The sequence below is a fragment of the Vanellus vanellus genome (assembly GCF_965231255.1).
Source record: "Vanellus vanellus genome assembly, chromosome: 20".
NCBI lineage: Eukaryota > Metazoa > Chordata > Aves > Charadriiformes > Charadriidae > Vanellus > Vanellus vanellus.
In genome coordinates, this window is record NC_138925.1 from 4,109,946 (window position 1) to 4,129,977 (window position 20,032).

The 20,032-nt window shown below is 35.7% G+C and overlaps 1 protein-coding gene across 1 annotated transcript in view; it reads right to left on the bottom strand.

The window, feature by feature from the left end:
- VPS13D (vacuolar protein sorting 13 homolog D) overlaps positions 1-20,032 on the bottom strand; it is a 108,017-nt gene that overhangs the window by 68,541 nt on the left and 19,444 nt on the right. Inside the window, exons 20-38 of the mRNA XM_082493363.1 lie at positions 19,593-19,744; positions 17,808-18,842; positions 16,786-16,876; positions 16,157-16,283; positions 15,510-15,690; positions 14,335-14,517; positions 11,520-11,742; positions 10,794-11,004; positions 10,490-10,661; positions 8,963-9,075; positions 8,207-8,416; positions 5,974-6,239; positions 5,662-5,795; positions 4,556-4,711; positions 3,742-3,967; positions 2,798-2,872; positions 1,869-2,075; positions 1,312-1,401; positions 150-290 (exon numbers count right to left, since the gene is read on the bottom strand). Coding sequence (XP_082349489.1) covers positions 150-290; positions 1,312-1,401; positions 1,869-2,075; positions 2,798-2,872; positions 3,742-3,967; positions 4,556-4,711; positions 5,662-5,795; positions 5,974-6,239; positions 8,207-8,416; positions 8,963-9,075; positions 10,490-10,661; positions 10,794-11,004; positions 11,520-11,742; positions 14,335-14,517; positions 15,510-15,690; positions 16,157-16,283; positions 16,786-16,876; positions 17,808-18,842; positions 19,593-19,744 — 3,993 coding nt within the window. The remainder of the gene's footprint in view (positions 1-149; positions 291-1,311; positions 1,402-1,868; positions 2,076-2,797; positions 2,873-3,741; positions 3,968-4,555; positions 4,712-5,661; positions 5,796-5,973; positions 6,240-8,206; positions 8,417-8,962; positions 9,076-10,489; positions 10,662-10,793; positions 11,005-11,519; positions 11,743-14,334; positions 14,518-15,509; positions 15,691-16,156; positions 16,284-16,785; positions 16,877-17,807; positions 18,843-19,592; positions 19,745-20,032) is intronic.

Sequence of the window (20,032 nt, forward strand, 5' to 3'; positions counted from 1 at the left end):
ATATCATGTGAAGTATGTAGGGACTTGTGCCAAACCTCCCTCCCTCCATCTCTGGGACACCAGCAGGACTTAATTAGAAATGTCTGTCATTTTCAGTACAGTGAAAATTAGACTGCACAGTGATGCTCTCTGGGAATATTCCTACATACCTATGAAGACAGAGGTAATGTTTATATCCAGACGGTGTTCAGCCTTTACTTCCAGCTTCAGTCGGGAGGGGTGGAGGCGGCTCGCAGCTTGTTGTTGCCAAGAAACTGAACATGGCCATGGTTCAATAAATGGCTCCCAGCCTGAGAACAAATAGAAAACGTCACATGTATTACACATTTGAAGGCCACATTGGAATGCTGTTTACATACCTAAGTATTTAATAATGTAACTTTAACAATGAGATCCTTTACTTTCAATCTGTGTTCAAGATGAACTTGTAAGCCTACAGATTTAATTTACTAGCTAATATGAAGTTGCTCCAACTCCTCCATTCGAACTAGTGTACACTATATGTAGGGTCTTGTAGAAATATCTTAATTCCAAGGAAAGCATTAGAAGGCAATTACATCTTCATATTGAAGTTAGCTGGAACAAAGTTCTCTGAAACAGTTTTAAAAATAATTTTCACACAATTATACTTAAGGTGGCCTACTATTCAGTATCACAAAAGACAAAGGTCTAAAAGCTATTTAAAAAAAAATCACCCTACATATTTTTTTAAAAAAAAGATATTTTGTTATTGACAGATATTTACTGAGGTTGTTGTCACCAATTTTACAACAGAAGATTCAGTTTCTCAATTCAGAGAAAAAAACACAACTAGATTATTTCTTTTGTCAGTGTCTGACCTGTATTGAAGCGTAACTGGCTTTTTTATACCAAAAATATAAATTATGATGGTCTTCTGATGTTAATACATTGTCTTCAGCCTAATCACCTACCCTCAATGTGCTTTTCCTTCCTGAAATAAGAAATAAACTGAATGCATCAAAACAATTAAGTACTAAAAAAGACAAGTGAATACAGAGAGAAACTGTTACGTAACTGTCATGTTCTTGGATAACCCTTTTATGCAAGTACATTTGAAAACTTCAGTGCAACTTCCATATCAGCATCTCTCTACTTTCCACATCCCTCCCTATCAAGTTACGCTATCTTGTCTCGGATCACATGTCCTCTCTCACACACACACAATCACAAGTGTGAACTTTTCACATTCCCTTATATGCATTTCATGTTGGGTGAATTTCAGGCTACTGTAGTAGGCAAGGCTGTTTTCCTAAACCTAAATAAAGAAAAAAACAAGCCTGAGTATTTCACCTGAAAGCTCACGATTGTAATAATCTCCAGAGAGGGTAAAACGAGCGTAGCCTTCAGGGTTGGCTCTCAAATGTTGGAGAAAATTCAAACCTGAAAAAAACCACAATGTTATACTAATGCAAAACAATCAAGTTTCCTGTTTTCACGAACTGTTAAGTAAGCAATGGAAGGTTTTGTCTTGTCTTTGAAATGGTACAAAAACGTATCATAATACTTTTCAAATAACATTCATAGACATCCATGCTTTACAACACAGAGCCTCCCCAGGGTTCTGCTCAGGACAGATTCCATTTGTTGTGTGATACATAAAGGGGAAAGCAGAATCTTAACCCTACAAACACTGTAATCTTCTCAAAAACAAAAGCTTAAACAAACAAACAGAAATTAAAAACAAACCAACAAAAAGAACCCCCCAAAACCACACAACCACCACCATCACCACAACACTGTTAGTTGAAATTTCATAAGTCCTAAAAGAAACTAGAGCACAGTGCTGAACAGACACACAAACTGACAGTAATTTTATACAACTCCCTCAGCAAAACAAAGACACTCACCTGAAAAGGTTAACTCAGCAAGGGGAACATCACAGTCCATGCAGTCATCAATAAAGCAAATGCATATACTTTCTGCTTTTATTTCTACACCAGAGATGAACTGAAAAGGCACAATCCCCTGGCTATCTCGACCAGAAGAGGTCCGGGAAACTGATTTCAAAGGTTCAGCATGCTTAAATAACCAACTTGCTGCTTTTTTCAAGTCACCTGAGATAAAACCAAACAACCAATAAATCATCATCTACTTTCTCAATGAAATGTACTTATTTAAAAAACATACAGAAGCAAACTAATTCCCTCTATCTTAAGAAGTATAGCAAGACACCAACAGTACCTTGAATGTGTTCTATTTAATACCATAAATAGGAGATTATAAATACATCGGTATTTTCTAAGAATAAGAAATGCGTTTTGAAGTTTGCAAAACAAGTGGCACCATAATATAAATATATATTAATAGTATGAATGCCTATAATTAAAGTGGGAAGCACGACAGTGCCAAAGAAAAAGAATCACTTGTGTTAAAATTTCATCTTCTTCTCATGCATTGCATGTAGAAGTAGGTAAAATAGTTCAGAAAGGGAGAGATGAAAACACGTGCCCAAAAGAGAGGGGATAATAGCAAGAAATAGGTATACCATAAAAGAAAAAACCAAACACAACCTAAACCCCCAAACAAAAATATACTCAAACACTCCACATACAACATCCCAAAAGTTAAGAACAATCTTTGGGGTGTGGGTTCTACATACTAGCAGAACAGAAAAATGAGAATCCTCTAAGATGATATGCCAACACAGAGCCAAAGTCAAGACGAGATTGAAATACTGCCTGTGCATCGGCTACCTTACAGTCTGGAAGTCTTTACCTAATTGCAAGTTAGGTAATATGAACAATCTGCAAGGCCAACTAAGAATATTTGAGGTTACCTTGGCAGATCAAAAGAGCTTTACGACAATCTTCCATACCAAATCCCAACTCCTGGAGGCGAGCCAGCTGCACCTCTGTAATCGAACAGTTAACCAATCATAAATCCTTGACAGTAATTACTTGTGTTCATTTCTAAAATTAAGATATATGAAAAGTGGGGGTTTGTTTGTTTAAGATTGCAACTGGAGAAAATATGATTCAGCACTGCTCTTACAAAAAAAAAAAAAAACAAACAACAAAAAAACAACCCACCCCAAACCAAACCCCCAACCCATAATGTCTACAATCTAGAATATATAGGTTATTTTTATTCTCCTACAGCAAGTCAATGTACTCCATGAATTTCAGTTTGGACTAAAATTTTTTTTGTAAACCAACTCTTCATTCGTAATACAATTACTTATTTGTTTTGAACTCCCCTCACGGCTCTCAAGTGCAGCAGCAGGGAAGAAAGCCTTTTTGACTAGTGTGTATTCCCTCATTATTGTCAGGCAGTGGTTCTGACCACACACTATTTTTCATTTGTAAAAAAGAAACGTCACCAAAACAAAAAGATTGCTAGACATGAAGAGATAACTAGTAATTATTAGGGTTTCCATTTCACTGTCAGTTTAATGAGTTTGAAGAGGTGGCCCATCTCCCACTTTAAAAGTTTGATACCTAAGAAGTACTGCATCATGACAGTTTACAACGACAAGCTATGCTAAATAAAACTTACTAGAAAACAACCTACTGTCATACCACAAGCAGAAAAAACAAAAAAAATCTACTTTTTTTATAGTATCATCAGTATAATGCTATCATCAGATAATTCAAATCAATGAAGGGTTTTACACAACAAAGATATCACCAGATTTTGTGTTAAGTGTATAGTCTAACTTCACACTACAGCCGCCTCCTTTAGATATAAAAAATGGCTTTACTCCAACAGCTAAAAACATACCAAGAACAGGATCCAACACACGTTTGGATATATCTCTGTTTTCATGTGTCAAGGAGGAAGTCTCATTCGCCAGTGCTAAACCGGAAGGATTAGCAGTATTTTCAGCAGTTGATACAGTTGAGTCAGGCATAGCTGCACTAGTCTGTTGAGGAATTGACTTTGCAATTGCCAAGAACAGTTGAACATCATTGTAGGATAGTCTGATATCCAGTGCTTGCAACTGAATCTAAGTGAAAAATTAAAAAATAAGATTCACTTACCCTTTTCTACATATTTTTCTTGTAAACTTGGGATATTAACAAAGCTTTTCCCAAACGAAGACAAAATCTAATACTAAAATCTGATGCCCACCTTGTTTTAAAGCTCCAGTAATAAAATTACCAAACTTATTATTTACTAACAACCAAAACCATTAAAAGTATATATTAGAAAAAAAAAGTTTTCCTTTGGTATAATGGTAAAAAGAAGTCTCTAAATAGATTTCCCCTCTAATAAACATTACCAATGAGATAACAAAGAAAAAGGTTAATTTTCTGTATTAGTAACATTCTAACATGCCCACATTATCAGTCCATTTTTTTTCCCCACTATTAATCTCTATAATATATCCCATAAATCACTCCCTTACCACTAAGAGCATTTTCTGCATGCTTTTTTTCTTTGCCTTTTCCACTTCAGGAAAAATTTATCTTATTCTTTTTTTATGCATTTGAAAGTATTCTACTGAATCCTTGGGCATAAAAAAAAAATACATACTAGATCATGATCTATTATTCTCTATTGCATACAGTTTTATTCAGGCCTTTAATATTACCTCTAGAATAGGAGGAAAATCCTCGCTATTGAAAGCGTCCAACAGTCCTGAACCACTCGGGTAGGAAGCATTCCCAACAAGCTCCAGCTGAATTTGTACTGGATCAATAATTGACAGTGCAGTCTCTTGCTCATTTCCTAACCGACATGAAAAAACCTAAAAATTAAAAAATGGATTAAAAAAATTAGAAACCGAGAGAACAGGCCCGGCAAGAACCTCAAGATCAAAGCCTGACTCTCTATCAGAAAGCAGGAACTATATCCAAACTGTTCTCTACAGACCATTCCTTTGTAAACTTTAAGACAGCAGAGATTCCAAAATCTTTCCAGACAATTTATTCCACGGCCCAGCTATGCTGTAAGTTCAGGAAAAGAGGTTCTGATGTGCAACCAAATACTCTCTTTACTGCTAAGCTTAACTCCATTTAACTCAACTCCTTCTGTCGCAGATACAGAAAACACTTTGTTCTTTGGTCTGCAATAACCATTTAGGATTTACCACGTCTCTGCACAGACTCCTCCTCTGAGCAAGTTCTTTTAAACTTTCCCAATATATCATGTACCCCTCAATTCTGAGTGTTCTTGTTGCTCTCCTCTCAATCTTTCTGAGCTTCTTCAGCTCTGTGTCCCAAAGGCTGGCCACAGCACTCCAGCTGTGCTCCTACTCCGCTGAATAGGATGCAAGGATCACTTCACATACTCAAAATTCCTACTCACAAAAGATCCCTACTTGCATATTCCAATGGCCTGATACTGCTTGTTCACCTCAAGTCAGCTATGGTTACAGCTTGCAGACCTTTGCTGACCACGTGGGCTTCTGTCTACCCAGTCCCTCAGCTTTCAATTAATCTGCCAGTGTATAGCTGGAAGCTAGATTCATAACTAGCAGTATTTTGAGATTATATAGTCAAGTGTTTCACTGTCTTAACAGAAACAACATAAAATCATTCTTAAAACTGCTGTGGAAAGAGAGCATTTCATGAGGAACTAACAAACTACAGAAATCATCTGTGGACTACTCCTGTTGTATATATATTTATGGTGAAGTACCTTCACAAGCTCCTCTAATTTTAGATGTTTTACAAAAGCAAATTTAGTTCTTCTTACCTCAATGCCAAACAAACTACCAGAGAAAGGACGATCTAACAGCTTGGGCTTGTAAGTGAGAACCGTAGTCCCCTTCAAAATAATTGCATTGGTATCGAAACAAGACATGTCTTCAACGACCACAAATTCAGTTCCTTAACAAAACAAAATGACAAATAATAACCAGGGCAATTAGAAACACCATTAATGTATTTTAAGTGTTTGTAGCAGGTTTCTTGATTTTCTGTCCTCTAAAGGACCTTTTTTTTCCAGCATAACATGGCTTTTAATCAGAAAACCTCCTAAAAAATCACTAGAGAAGAATACATTTACCTGTCACATTAACCTTAACTTCCAGTTGTTTTTCTGCAGACACATGTGACGATGAACGTTTTGTAACTACTCCACTTTTCACTGTTTTTGGAACTACAGTTGCTTCACTGCTATAAGTGCGTTGCCGGGAAGAAAGCTGATTTTCCCGCTTTTTGGTATCTCCAGGAGTATATAAAAAATCATGAACAAGTAACAGCCAGTCAAATATTAGAAATACACGAAGATTGTTCAGAACAACTGTGAAACTGGAAGAATCCTTAGTAGACCTTTTAAGAAGAGAGAAGTATACATATGAACTTTACATCTTGTATATATTTAAAATTATTCAGAAAACTAGCAGTATCTAGCAAGTAAGAACCATATGGAACTACACTTAGTTTACAGAGTGTCTGGCCTTTAAAATACATATATATATTTAAACAGATTGAAATTCATCAAGTTGCTCTACCCACAGAAACTCAACAGATCTTAACTGCATGAATTCTAAGCTGTAATGATACAAAAGATGAATTGAAAAACTATGTAACAAGAAATTAACTTATAAAAGCTCCTTTAATACATTTACATTATCCATATTAATTTGCAAAGTCTCAAATTTTAAAACTGCTCCTTTTATTATTATTTTACATCTGTTCAGTATCAAACGTAACGTACTGCGTGTGAAATTTAGACCTGGCTCCATATCCCTATAAAAGATTAGACATACAATGTGTTTCCTCTCACACCCTGACAACGTTTTGCAGCACAGGAAGCTTCTTTGTCATTCAGAAAAAATGCTAGCCTTACTGAACTTTTAGCATCACATTTTGAATATCTGGCTAGGAGGGATAAAAGCGTTTGGCTTCATGATCTGGAATACCAATTATATTTGGTCATGCTAACTGGAAAATAATCTAAGCCTTTAAATACCATGAAAATTTTATATCCAACACATTCTGAACTATAAAATCTCTAAAGAACTGTAATTCCTTTGTGAGAAGCAGCCTGCTTGCATTGCTTCCAATAGTAAAAGCCTTTAACCCTCCCTGGCTCTCTAGGATATTTCCAAAAGGCACGAGCCAGTATAACGCTATCACTGAGCTCCGCAAAAGCTTACATCTAGTGCCAAGGATGCTCTCACCACTAATAACGTAACACATGCTTGTGTGGCTAGAATTTAAAAACACAACAGTTGGGAAAGAAAATTCCTGAAACTATCACTCATAAACCAGACTAGGTTATACTGTGCAAACTAACGATCAACCTAGGCAGACACTGGATCAACAGTTACACGAAAACCATTTTGTTATTTTTTTAAAATCCCATGGTATTTTAGTTTTATTCAAATCAAAATCTTTGTGTCTTTCTGAACACAAACTTATTAAGTACTTAAAACCATCATGCATTATCCAAACCTATACAACAAATTTCTCTCAGTTCGGTTTTTTATCAACAAACGTCTTCAAGATTTTCTACTGGACTAAAAGAGGCCACAGATTTTTTTCTACATTACTACTGCAGCTGCTTCAGAAGGTATCATACTTACAAACATGTTAGAAAGCTGAGTTTTGTCAGTGAGCCTAATCAAAAATGAAAGCAACATCTCTAGGCATCTCGCAAAGATCTCATGCCTCAACAAAAGACCATGCTGATACAGGTAAATACTGACATTATAATTTATATTCCCGTTTTCAATATTAGATTAGAACAAAACAGATATTCACTGTGATGCCTTTAAGCATTCCAAGAAATTTGGATAAGGTAAATCAAACAGGGTAGGATAGAATACAGAAGAGAATACAGAGATTGTTTTTTGAAAAAAGTGCCGTTTCTCTATTTATCTGATTCTCTCAGTAAAGCAAGTGTGACACCTACTGGAAAACAGCTTTTATAGTAAAAATTCTGTAATATGGTTTTATGCAAACATACAAGTGACAGGCCAGACTTATCAAGCTTTAAGCACTACTAATCTTAAAAGACCAGAACTTCATCTGATACATTACATATTCAAACCTAATTTTTTTATTGCAATGAGGGAAAAAAATAAAAATCCAGCAACCTTCAGTTAATTAATAAGTGCAGATTTCAATCTATCAAGTACCACTGACCATCCCAAAAATGTCTTTGGATTTAAATACAGTGCCAGCAAGTTTATCTACAGTAATAGCAGCTGTACTTTATAAAAACAAGACAATCCTGATTGAGTATGTCATTATTGAAAACAAAGAAATAAATCAATCCCAGAATTACCAACCTGAAGTGCAGTTCAATCTGGATTGCTCCTGGACTACTGGTATTCTTTGATGACTGAAAGATGCAATTGAACACATTTGGCGTGCCTGCAGTAAACTTCTGTCCAGCATAACGTGTGTCAAATGCCATCATGGAATGAGAGACCAAATTAACAGACTTTGTTCCATTTGAAGAGCTTTCAAAAAGCAACTTGGATTTCTTAAAATCAAACCTAGGAAAATAAAAAGTATACCAATACATTTAAGAGTCTTGTAGCTCATTTATTCTAGAAGTCACTTCTTTTAAAAGTATACATGGTATACTGCTGATATCTTTCATTTACTTATTTTCTAAAACAACTGTAATCCATCTCATGTCACTGAGATAGAAAATAGATCTATACTGTATGTAATAATATTTTCCACCAATACAGAACCTTCTGGATTAAAAAAAAAACAAACCAACATAGTAGAAATCTGATTTTTTACGACTACCTCTTGATATTTTCTTAATTTGTCTGGGGCAAGTCAACTGATTGTCAACCGAACCGTGATTTTAAGGACAACTTGAAAGACACAGATGTTACCTTTTGAACAGTGTCATTCCCTTTCATCTTTCAGATCAGCTGAAACTCTCAGTTTAGACTCCAATTCAGAAATTCTATTTCATCACACTATTAAACCATAATTTCATGTATTATGTTAGTTCCTGTCCTATAATCTCTCAGATGAGCATAGGATTTAGGATAAGGTACTCGGTAACAAAAGAGAATTCATACCTGGCTAAAGAGCTGATGTCATCTTTTCCCTTTGGATCCATCAGTTCCAGACTCACGTTAACCATATCAATGAGGAACGACATAGAAGTATACACTTCTCCACTCAAAACTGTCTGAAAGTGGAAAACACCAACACTCTTTCTAAGAGCATCTGTTTAACTTTCATTCCTGAATTAAATTTTGTTATTTCAGACAAATGCAAACAGCTGTAGCGTCTTTCTCCTTCAAAGAGTTTCACTAACTCTTCATTAACTTTCATTGCTGAGGAAAAGACACATTTCACAGCAGTGTAGCCTTCAACTTGAAAACTGTCTATTAACCCATTTTCACACTACTGTTCTATAGCTTCTTTATTCTTAAACAAAGTGTTGCCATCATCATTCCCCCTAAAAAAACCAAACAGCCAACAATTCTTTCAACCTGTTTCAGATACCTTCTATTATTAAATCAGATTTGTAGTTTCTAAAACTTGGTGTTTTTAAAGCTTTAAGCGAAAAGCCTGACATGAAGAGCATACTTATACCAGGAGAACTTTACCTATTCTTTCCTCTCTAAAAGAGAATCCTAGATGCTTCCTAGCAATTTTTCCCCCTCCTGCGGTCACATATTTGCTTCTTAAGCAAAGATTACAGTTGTGTAACATCGACAATGCCTAGAAGCCCCACAAGATCAAGAGGAAACATGTTCAACAGCTTCCCTTCCCATTAATAAGTATTGATTATTTCCAGATGCTGCCCACACTTTTCCTGAAAGGACAGTATTTGACAACAGCCAAATAGGCGATACTTGAGAACCTGCTCAAAAAAAAAAAAAAAAAAGGCTCAACTCTGCTGTAAAGCTTTTATTACTGAAATTCTTCTTTCAGATTTACAGGACAAAAAGAGGGCTTTTAACACAAAGTAATACACATTCCAGAATCTCATAAGTCTTTAGGAATGTCATAGACACCATGGGAAAGGAATCATCACCCTGCACATGATTACTGGATAACATTCGAGTCCCTCCAAAAAGCCCCATTCAAATGGAAAAATCTTAATCTTGTTAACATACCAGTAATATACTGCAATAGCAGTTCAGCTTAAACACTTCAGAAAAGAAGAAAAGTACAGTTTTCATAGATTGGTTCACTTTTTTCCCCACCGATATATTTAAGCAGAACTAAACCAAACTAACAAATACAAGAAATGATGACTGTTTCTCACACTGTCTCTTCTAAAGATTAGAATCTCAGAAACATGAAGCAATCGTAAGAGCAAGGAACACCTAAAAGGGCAACAGTATTGCCAAGACAAACCTGAACTCAGAGGATGTCGTGGTTTAGGCCCTCAAACCAGGACAGAGGAGTATCTACAGACAAAAAGGTTCCTTCGCTGTTTGTCTACCTAAATTTTCTTAATTTTCTTCTTTTTTTTTTTTAAATCTACCACTTCACCTGGTAAACTACAGAAAATAACCAATATTTAGCCTAATCCACAAAACCCGCAGACATTTAAAGACAGAATTTTAACTGCATATAGTTCCTCTTACATGAATTCTTGGATCCTGCAAATCGTAAGGCCGCATGAACTCTTCTATTGGCTCCCCAAGGTTGTTCTCCAGCAGTCCACGTATCAGTTTATACTTATTCAAATCCAGAGAGCAATGCACTGATGACAGATTGCCATGTATTGATATGTCTGCAACCGCATGACTTAGCTCTCTACAACAAAGGAAAAAACCTCAGTATTTCAAGGTGCTATAACACAGCAGGCAATACTTTTAAGATACAATAAAGGGCATTTAAAACAGTGGGTTTAGACTGACAGTGTAAAGTGATCCTGTTTAAACTCACTTGTCTAAGTTTCTCTCTACTTGTAACTTCAGTCTGAAAGGTTCTGTCAATAGGCTTCCCCCTGTCTGCCTCACGAAGTAGGATGGAAAGCTCAAGTCCGCACTTGTATCTTCCACAACCTTTGAATACTCTCTCCGATATCTTTCTGCAGCAAATATGTCCATGTCCTGCAGATCAACCACAATGCAGTCTAAGAGGCAGATGTGATCCTCTGCAAGTGCACAGGAGATAACATTTTAAGAAATTAAAAAAAGAATCTGTACAAAACTAATGCAACTAACTTTAAAAAGAAATGTAGTTTGTCCTGGAAGTTACTCCATTTGGTTGGGGTTTTGGGGGTTTTTTTGTTTGTTTGTTTATTTATTTATTTATTTTCTTTATTAACGTTCATCAATATCTGTAACTACCAGATATCAAGCTCATTCACAGGTAAATGTAAACTCTTAATTAACAGTCCAACTATATTCTTTGTATGTCTGCAATATGCATCCCAAAACATGCCCAAATTGCAGGACTCTTCATCCAGAACCTGAACTACAATTCCCTAATCCTTTAAACTGCAAAAATCAACCGTAAAACCAATAAGTCCTTTTGTTTTTAAATGTACAATCTTTAGGCCCAGAGCCTTACTTTTTCAGTGTCACATAAGATACAAGCAAAATTGCACTGCATTATTGTCCAAGGAAAAAGAAGAGCTCTATGAGGTTTCTATCATTTATCACATACCTGGGCTGTCAGGGTTTGGTACAACAGGCAGCTTTGATTGCTGCCCTTGTTGCTTACTCAGTGTATTCAGCATAGGCTCGCTCTTCAGCCTAGAAACGTTTGTTCCTGATGATTTTTTCATGAACAATCCTTCCATCACTCCTTTTGATTCTTCAGCACTTGTTGTTTTCTTCATGCTATGTTTTGGGGTTACCGAAGGAGATGAAAATTGAACTGAATCCTGCTAATGAAAGTAATTTTGTAATTAACAATAGATTTGCAATTTAAATTCTAAGTAACTGATACACCAAGGTTCAAGCTGCAACAAATTCCTAAATGTTTTATTTGAATGCCAGTATCTCTTACTGTAGAAAGATGGCTTTATTCCTATAACTTTATCAGCAGATTAAAACATTTTCTTTTAAAAGAAGTTTATTTCAGCAACATTTTCAAAAAAATCTGTGAATTTTTTTAATGAGAAATTAATTCAAAATCAGTGGGCTTTGCACAAACCAAACAAAAAAAACCCCATGTAAATGAAATGAATACAAAATAGAGGGGTAAGACAGTCAAGATACCAAGCATTTCTGTAGAATAAAGACTGTTAAATACTGAAAAGTGTTTTTCAGAACCTCTTCAGATGATGAAAACATGTGCCATGATTTCTGCAAGATCATGTCAGCAACTTAGTATTTATCAGAATATCTGAACAAAAACTTATACACATGAAGTTATTTTATGCACTTTAAATACTTCAGTCATCATACCAAAACGTGTCCCGAAATTCTTCTGCAGTAGCTAAGTTTAAGACAGAATAAACTCCTACCCTCATTGTTAAAATCCCCACAGGTGAAAAAAGAAAAGCTCATTTATATTTATGTTTAACATTTTAGACATTTTCCCATCACCACATATCCAGTGGAAATCTTACGAGCTTTTCGACCTTCATAATGCTGTCTAGCATCAAAAATGTGCAAAAGGTATAGTTTGCTAGTAAAATAGCCGCATCAACATTAGGAATTTATTCTCCCAAAAATGTATGCCTAGTGGAACAGGTTTACACACTGCTTTTATACTCTGAAGCCAGTTTCAGGGTTCATTTAGTCACTCCTGATTTAAATTTATTAACCTCATGTTTCAACTTCACTGAGCTTCACATGCCCTGGCAGATAATCACCTGCCTCTGGTGCTCCACTTGACCCTTACCCTGGGATTGCTGACATCACCCATGACTGCAGTATTATTGCTATCATTTCCTATCTTTCTGTATCCAGCCCCTGATGTCACCCTATAATCCTTACTCATAAATTTGCCTTTCTGGTTTTAATTAATAATCTTATTTGCCTTACATAGTTTTTAAATATTATTCATTGGAAAAATTAATTGCAGCCATGATCAAGGATTTTAATATTAAAATTTTTGAGACATTAACATTTAACTTGATACTATAAAGACAAGACTGAAAAGTACATGCAAAGAAAAATCATCACATCATCTATAAATCTATGAGTTTATGCAATAAACCCAAATTAATAGCTCCTCAGACATGCACAAAGAGCACAGCACCACAAATTAAATCCAATTCTTAGAGTTCAGCAGAGTCTTTAGAAGAGAAACATTATTTTTAACATAAAAAGTAACTTTCAAAGTGCTAAGTTCCACAAGAAAATTTTCTTTTTTTTAATGAACAAGGAGCACCTGAACACTACTATAAAGATGTGAAATACCTCAAATAAAACTGGATCCTTGTATGCATTGCCTTGTAAAATCAGATCCTCAAAAATAAACATAGGACAGATAAAAAAAAAAATGAAAAAAACCTCACCAAACAAAAAACCTCAACCCCCCACCCAATCCCATTTCCAAACCCCAAATTTCTAAAAATAGTGTGCTACATAACACACTATTTTTAAGCTGAAATAAAATTATTATGCACACTTCCCTTAACCTCTAACATTAATTTAGGAATCTACCACTTACAAACCTTTATATACATCAGAACACTACAGCACAGAAGACAACTCAGTATTACAGTCCAATATTTCCTTATAGTAAAGACATTGGTAGATATAAATCAGATGGAGGTGACAGATACGCCACAAAACTGCTGTAGCAATTCAGTCCACCTAATTTCTGCTCCCCTTTAATATGGCATTAGAGGGTTCCCAGAAAAACTACCTATTTTGTTCCATAGGGTAGCTAAAGAAAGCTATCTGAGATAGATGTTCCTTAGCCCAAATTTTGTGGTTGCATCTCTCAACAGCAACACCAACTATCCTGTCCTGCACCTAGCCATAGGTTCAAGCATTCACTGGAAACCTTTCATTAGGTTTCACCGAATGAAAGCAACTACACACACTCAGTTTCATTAAGAAAAAAAAAGAAAAGAAAAAGAAAAGCAACTCTCAGCCAATACAAATCTCTGTTTTCTGCGGCTCACACTGTTGAAATTTTGTTTGGCAAAGAGTTGAAGCAGCTACCACACAGGGTTAGCTGAAAGCCAGTTACGCTCCCACGTTCAGGTGTACACCCAGCTGGGTCCCACTTCCCAACGAGGCCAGTTCTAGTGAGCTCCCCAGAACAATCTCCTCTCTGCCCTGAAGGTCTCGGAAAGGAAGCCCAGGTGCAGGCACAGAAGGGAGCAGCTGGGTACAATCAGCAGCAGGCCTGATCCAGAAGAGTACCCAGCACACTGCCCTGGACTGTTTCCCTACTAGTAGTACAAACTGTGTATATAAAATAAGATGTAAGAATAATTTACCATTTTGATACGGAAATAAAATGCACAAGAACTAGAAAAAACACAAGCTGCTAAATTAAGAAGTAAGGTTCTTACCTTGTTCTTTAATGAAAAAGTCCCCGGCATGCCCGCAAACAGAAATCTGTTCTTGACTTTCAGTTTTCCAAGATTAGCTACAATAAGACTATTAGACTTTGAGCTTTCAGGTATAAGAAGAACAGGAGCACCAGCCTCAATATCAAGAAGAACTCTGGAAGCTCGCTGTGCTTTATCTCTTACCTGGGAAGAGCAAAAATTCATTAAAAACAAATAATACAGGAAGTGGGTGATTATTTAACACTGATTAGTACTGAATTCAGGAACACTATTCCTTGATTTTCAAAATTAAGATATAAAATTTAATACAAAAAAAAAGCACTTGAACTCTTGTTTTAGGCACAGAATAAAGGTTAGTTAAAAAAGGACTATGATTGCAAAGAGCATACACCTGTGCAACTGGTGCAGCAGAGTGAAGCATATTGTCCCCACTGAACTAAGAGGCGTAACAGACACTACTACTTAAAGAAAAGATTACTTAAGAAAAAATATTTACAAAAAGAAAAACCCCATAATTTAAAACACATTTCAAAATCAGATTCAAACCTCCTAACTGATGCACAATGAAGCATTTTAATAAATGCAAGTATAAACTGTCTTCCAATTATGAGAAGTAACTTTTTAAACAAGACTATTAACTTTATTAATCACTCCCACACTAGGTTTTGTACAAAATAGGCTATGACTGTCATGATTATTTATATACTCTATCATGCAGAAGTTCAGCATCTGATTTTCTCAAACTACCAGCCGTCCCACTTAATCAAAGACATACACTTGAGTAGACCAGAAGGACTTCTCACTTGGTTCTCCCTATTCAGGTATTGTAACTACCTGGGTAACAGTGGAGAAAAAAGCAAGATAAAATCTTGAGCCCTGTTTGTCCAGCATCACAAAGATAGTAAAATACCTGTATCAGTGCATTCGGCAGGATCCAAGTGCCAAAGTCTTAAGTAATGTGCAAATTTGGTATTTTACACTCTCAAATAGCAGCAGGATGGTCCTAAATAAGGTCTTTGAACTACAAATGAGTATGAGCAATGTCCACTAACATCAGAACTCTAAAACCTCCCTTCATTTCAACTCACTGAGTTGATGCATTAACATGAACTTTATACTGCAGTTCAACTTCCAAAAGCAGGCTAGGAAAGAACAGTAAAAAAAAACAGACATACAGTTTGTCCTTCAATTGCTGCTCTTTGCCGCCCCAACACATCTTGAAGTTGAGTAAAATGTTGGATGAAAGACACCACCTCTGCCTGGAAACGCTGAGTATGCACATACTGAACAGATGCCATTCGCAGAGTGACACGAATATCACACTCCCTCTGTAGCAATGGATCTGGCCTCCCATATCTATGATAATGGTTGAAAATAAAATTTAGCTCTCTTACCTACATTTTACAAATAGTGCTATTCATTTTTTGCATTCAGAATAATAATATAGAGGATTTAACTGATGTTCACAGTCTAGAAGTTAAAATTTCAATTTTAATTTCTATTTCAATTATAGATATGAAAAACTGGTTTTCTATTAATTATTCCTAAATTATATATATTTCGGTGTACTTCAAGGGTATACTATGACAAAAGCAAACGCTTAAGTCCAAAATTAAGGAGTAACAGAAGATCTATTTCATCAGTTGAAAACCTCTTCCAACTTTTAAAAAACAAGTACTATTTTATCTAGGAACAAACCATCACCTAAATACTTTCACGAATAGATGTAGATGGAAACAAAAAACTTGGTTTGGTTGGGGTTTTTTTGGGGGTGGGGTGTTAATAGTGTTAATATCAAGTAACAAGGAGTTTAAATTCATACTTATAGACTTGGAAAATTAGTGCCTCTTCACCACTTGTAGTGAAACGTTCTCTGTAAAATTCTCCATGAGCTGTAAGATCACTTAAGGAAAGACTTCCAATACTTCCTTGCAGGGCTAAATCTCCCTCTGCAAAACAAAAGACAGACAATTAGGATTCTCAAACACAGATAAGTTACTAAAACCCAAAAGTTTCTATTAGTATGATAAACCTGTTACAAGTCATTAAATAAGTAACATTCAATTAAACATTAAACCTTGTGTTCGAAGAAAAATCTCATCTTTCGGCTACAAAGATTATATTAACCCAAACACAACTGTATGCTTTACATACACAGTATCAGTAATATACACTATTGTTCAGCTCGTGAAAGTAAAGTATTAAAATCCTAGCCAATCTCAGCAAAAATGATCAAGAGTTTGACAACTGTGAGGGATGCGGGGACTTAAAAATCAAACATGAAAGAGCAGAGGAAGAAGCAGTGGGAAGACAATGTGCTCTTCCTTGGTAAACAAACACACACAAAAAAAAACAGTGAGCACCAAAACAAAAGCATTTCAAATCACAACGCCAGTGTACATCTCCTTTTATTTTAAACTGCATACAACCTTATCCCTCCAATCTACTCACCAATCACTTCCAAGTGAGCCGCAAGTTTTGAAACACTGGCTTTAGCAAGCTCACTAGTTGTCTTATTCAGTACTAGTGATAAAGAATGGACCTGGTCAAACAAAAAGCAACAGGTTGGTATTAAACAATATGACTTTGTAGCTGGAACATCTTCTTAAGTTTTTTTTCAAGACAATTACACTGTAACACATAAATGCAAACAAGAATTATCTGACTGGGAGTCACTGGAGGAAAGCAACCTTTTTACTTCCTTCTTTGCACAGTAACAGATCTCCCAAACAACTGAGAACAATCATGTCATCAACAAGTCCTAGCACTGTTATCTTTGTCCTTTTCTCTTTCAAGACTTGTCATTTTTAAGTTAGACTGCAGGACCCCTGGGCAAAACTATATATAGAGACATACACATAATTATTTTTTTTTTAAATACATGTTTATACATATATATGTATAGACATGTATGTATATATATTTATAAAAGTACACATGTGGTTTTTTTTTAAATAAACTCCACAGTACCTAGAACAGCACGGTGCCAATTTCAGTATGTCAGGTCTTTAATACTGAAGCAATCTTATTGTTTAAGAGACCACAGACATTTACTCTGTACCCTGCGTTATCCCAGGGAAATAACAGTCACTGCCCACAAGACTTACACTTTCCTTAGACTCTCGGGCACAGAGCAGACTGGATGGAGCTGGGAGGCGCTTGTCAAATTCTACCCATGAAAGCTCCATTGGATGAACATGGAGCATTCTACTTCAGCCTCCCTTCAAGAGACATATATGTGTCTAGGGAGGGTCACAGAGCAAGGGAGCTAATAGTTTTGCAAGTGTTTTGCTTTTCTATAACTTTTGCGCTATTTTTTAACTACATCTACGCACTCTTTAATCTACTGTTTCTGAATTTATGTGCATTCTCCACTAGAATATAAACATTTGATTTAAATGCCACCTTAAGTTTCTATAAAGCAGACATTTTATAACAGACAATGCAATTACTATTTTGCATCTCAAGTATACCTTCAGATCCATCCTAGTGTTTACAGGCTCCTGGGCTTGAGAAGCTGACAAGGTATTTATTTCTGATTTGATTGTCTGCTGAGTATCTTCAGGTTGCAGCTTCATAGCATGGTTATCAGCAGTGGATCCAATCCCAAAGAAATCCAGTATCACTACCCAAGTTTGCAAAGTTATTAAGACATCTAGACAATTGAAATCAACATCTACACTACGGTTAATTTTGTTATAGCGAGAAGAAAATTCAGGATGTTTCCTATCCACTAGAAATATATTGATATGAACTAACGAATCATCAAAGTTACTTTTTCCACAGGGCAACTTGGATCTGTCTGCTGTTGGAGAAGGAGGTGGAGTCAGAGGATACTCAGAATCAGCATCTTCTTTTTGCTTCTTACGAGAGGCACAAACTGGTCTTTGGTATAGCTGAAAGACATTAGGTGCTTCTTCCATATGCGAAGGCAGGGAACGTGGCATATCTGGATATTCTACATTGGATACCGAGGGACAAGACTGTGAAAGATATTCCTTATGTGCTAAACTGGATGGCTTGGGTGCTCCACGGGACACCATGAGATTCTTATACATAGAGTCTGGGTTTTTTTCCAGAAGATCTTCCATTAGCAGAGAACGCAAGGCAATCTGAATAGACAAAGTCTGAGGATGATCTTTAGCAAACTCAACATCAAAATCCTGAAACTTAAGGCTGACAAGACCTTGTGCACCAAGGGTAAGATCACCACTTAACTGAACCTGGAGCTCTGAGATATGAAAGTTTGCTTGAATCTGAGTAAAGGATTTTGTTTCCCTGACAGCTAATGACTTGTTTGGAACAGAATTAAAACTAGAATGGCTGAATAAGCCATTTTCCTTCCGTTCACTTGAGAATTCTGTGCCTGTACTATGAAGTGATGCTGAAGGAGAACTATGACAAGTTGAAGATAGAGAAGTGCTTGGAAACTTGTTCAAGTCTTCACTGTAAATTAAATTATCCAGAGTCTGAAGGACTTGTTCATACACATGTTTTGCTAACACCACCTACAATGTAGAAAAAAGAAATAATCATCATGTTAGAACTCTCTATATTAGTAAAAATCAGCACACACATTTTAAAATTCAGAAGTAGAAAGAATTTCAAATCAGGCAAATTTTAAGTTTGTCCACAAGTAAAAAATAATCCAGAACAAGGTACAATGCAAAGCTGAAGCAAACAATTCTTCTGTATTAGTTCTGTAAGACGACACAATCTGGAAACATACTGGATAGGATGCTAGAAATTGTATTTCTAGGCAAAAAGTATCTACATAGAGTTAGTTAAAAATAATTGACTATACAAATTAGCTTTAATTTACCATGTTGAGATTATACAGTAATATATGGAAAAAACATTCTACATAGCCATCATTGTTTTTCTCCCTAGCTTCAGAAGTTTCTCCTGCAGAGATTTTTTCAAGATAATGGCATAATTCTTAGTTTCTACTAGAACTGCAAATAAACGTATTTGGACACTGGCATTTGGACAGTGACATGTTTATTTTTCCTTTCGCAATAGGTGTTCAGGGTAAGTAAAAGTTAGACCAATTCGTAAAGATGTCTAAAATGCCCTGAAACAGGATTAAATTTTAGTTATTGTTATTACGACTTAAGACTGTCTCTTCTAACCACATGCATATGGATCTGATTTCTAAACTACCAACATGTTAAACCTGAAGATATTTGCCTCAAAAATACTACTTCTATGCAGGGAAATACTTTTATATTGACAGTGGAAATACCACAGTGCTATACCTGCAGAGGGTTCACAAATTTCCCTTCAATCTTCATAATGCTTGATATTCCAACGTCTTCATTACTCAGAGGAAAAGTTAAATCCAAATCTCTCTCCAAAGGTATTTTTTCCAATTTAAACTGGATGATGGTGTTATTCAGAATGTGGAAAGCTGTTAAGAGAAAGTGAAATTAAAAAAGCATTATTATAAGTGAACTGGTCATCATATAAAGACTGTACAGCAGAGATAACATAGTAGCTATTTAACTTGCTCAGAATCTCTTAGCAATGCTAAAATATGTATATATGGCTACATTTTGTTAAAATTTCTGAACTAAAGACACTACTGAGTTTTTGCTTAGGAGACTAAAAATGGATATAAATAAAATAACTTGTCCACTGTAATTGAGTAGTATATTTCAGGAGGATGGGCGAGACAGAATATACAATCAGACCTATG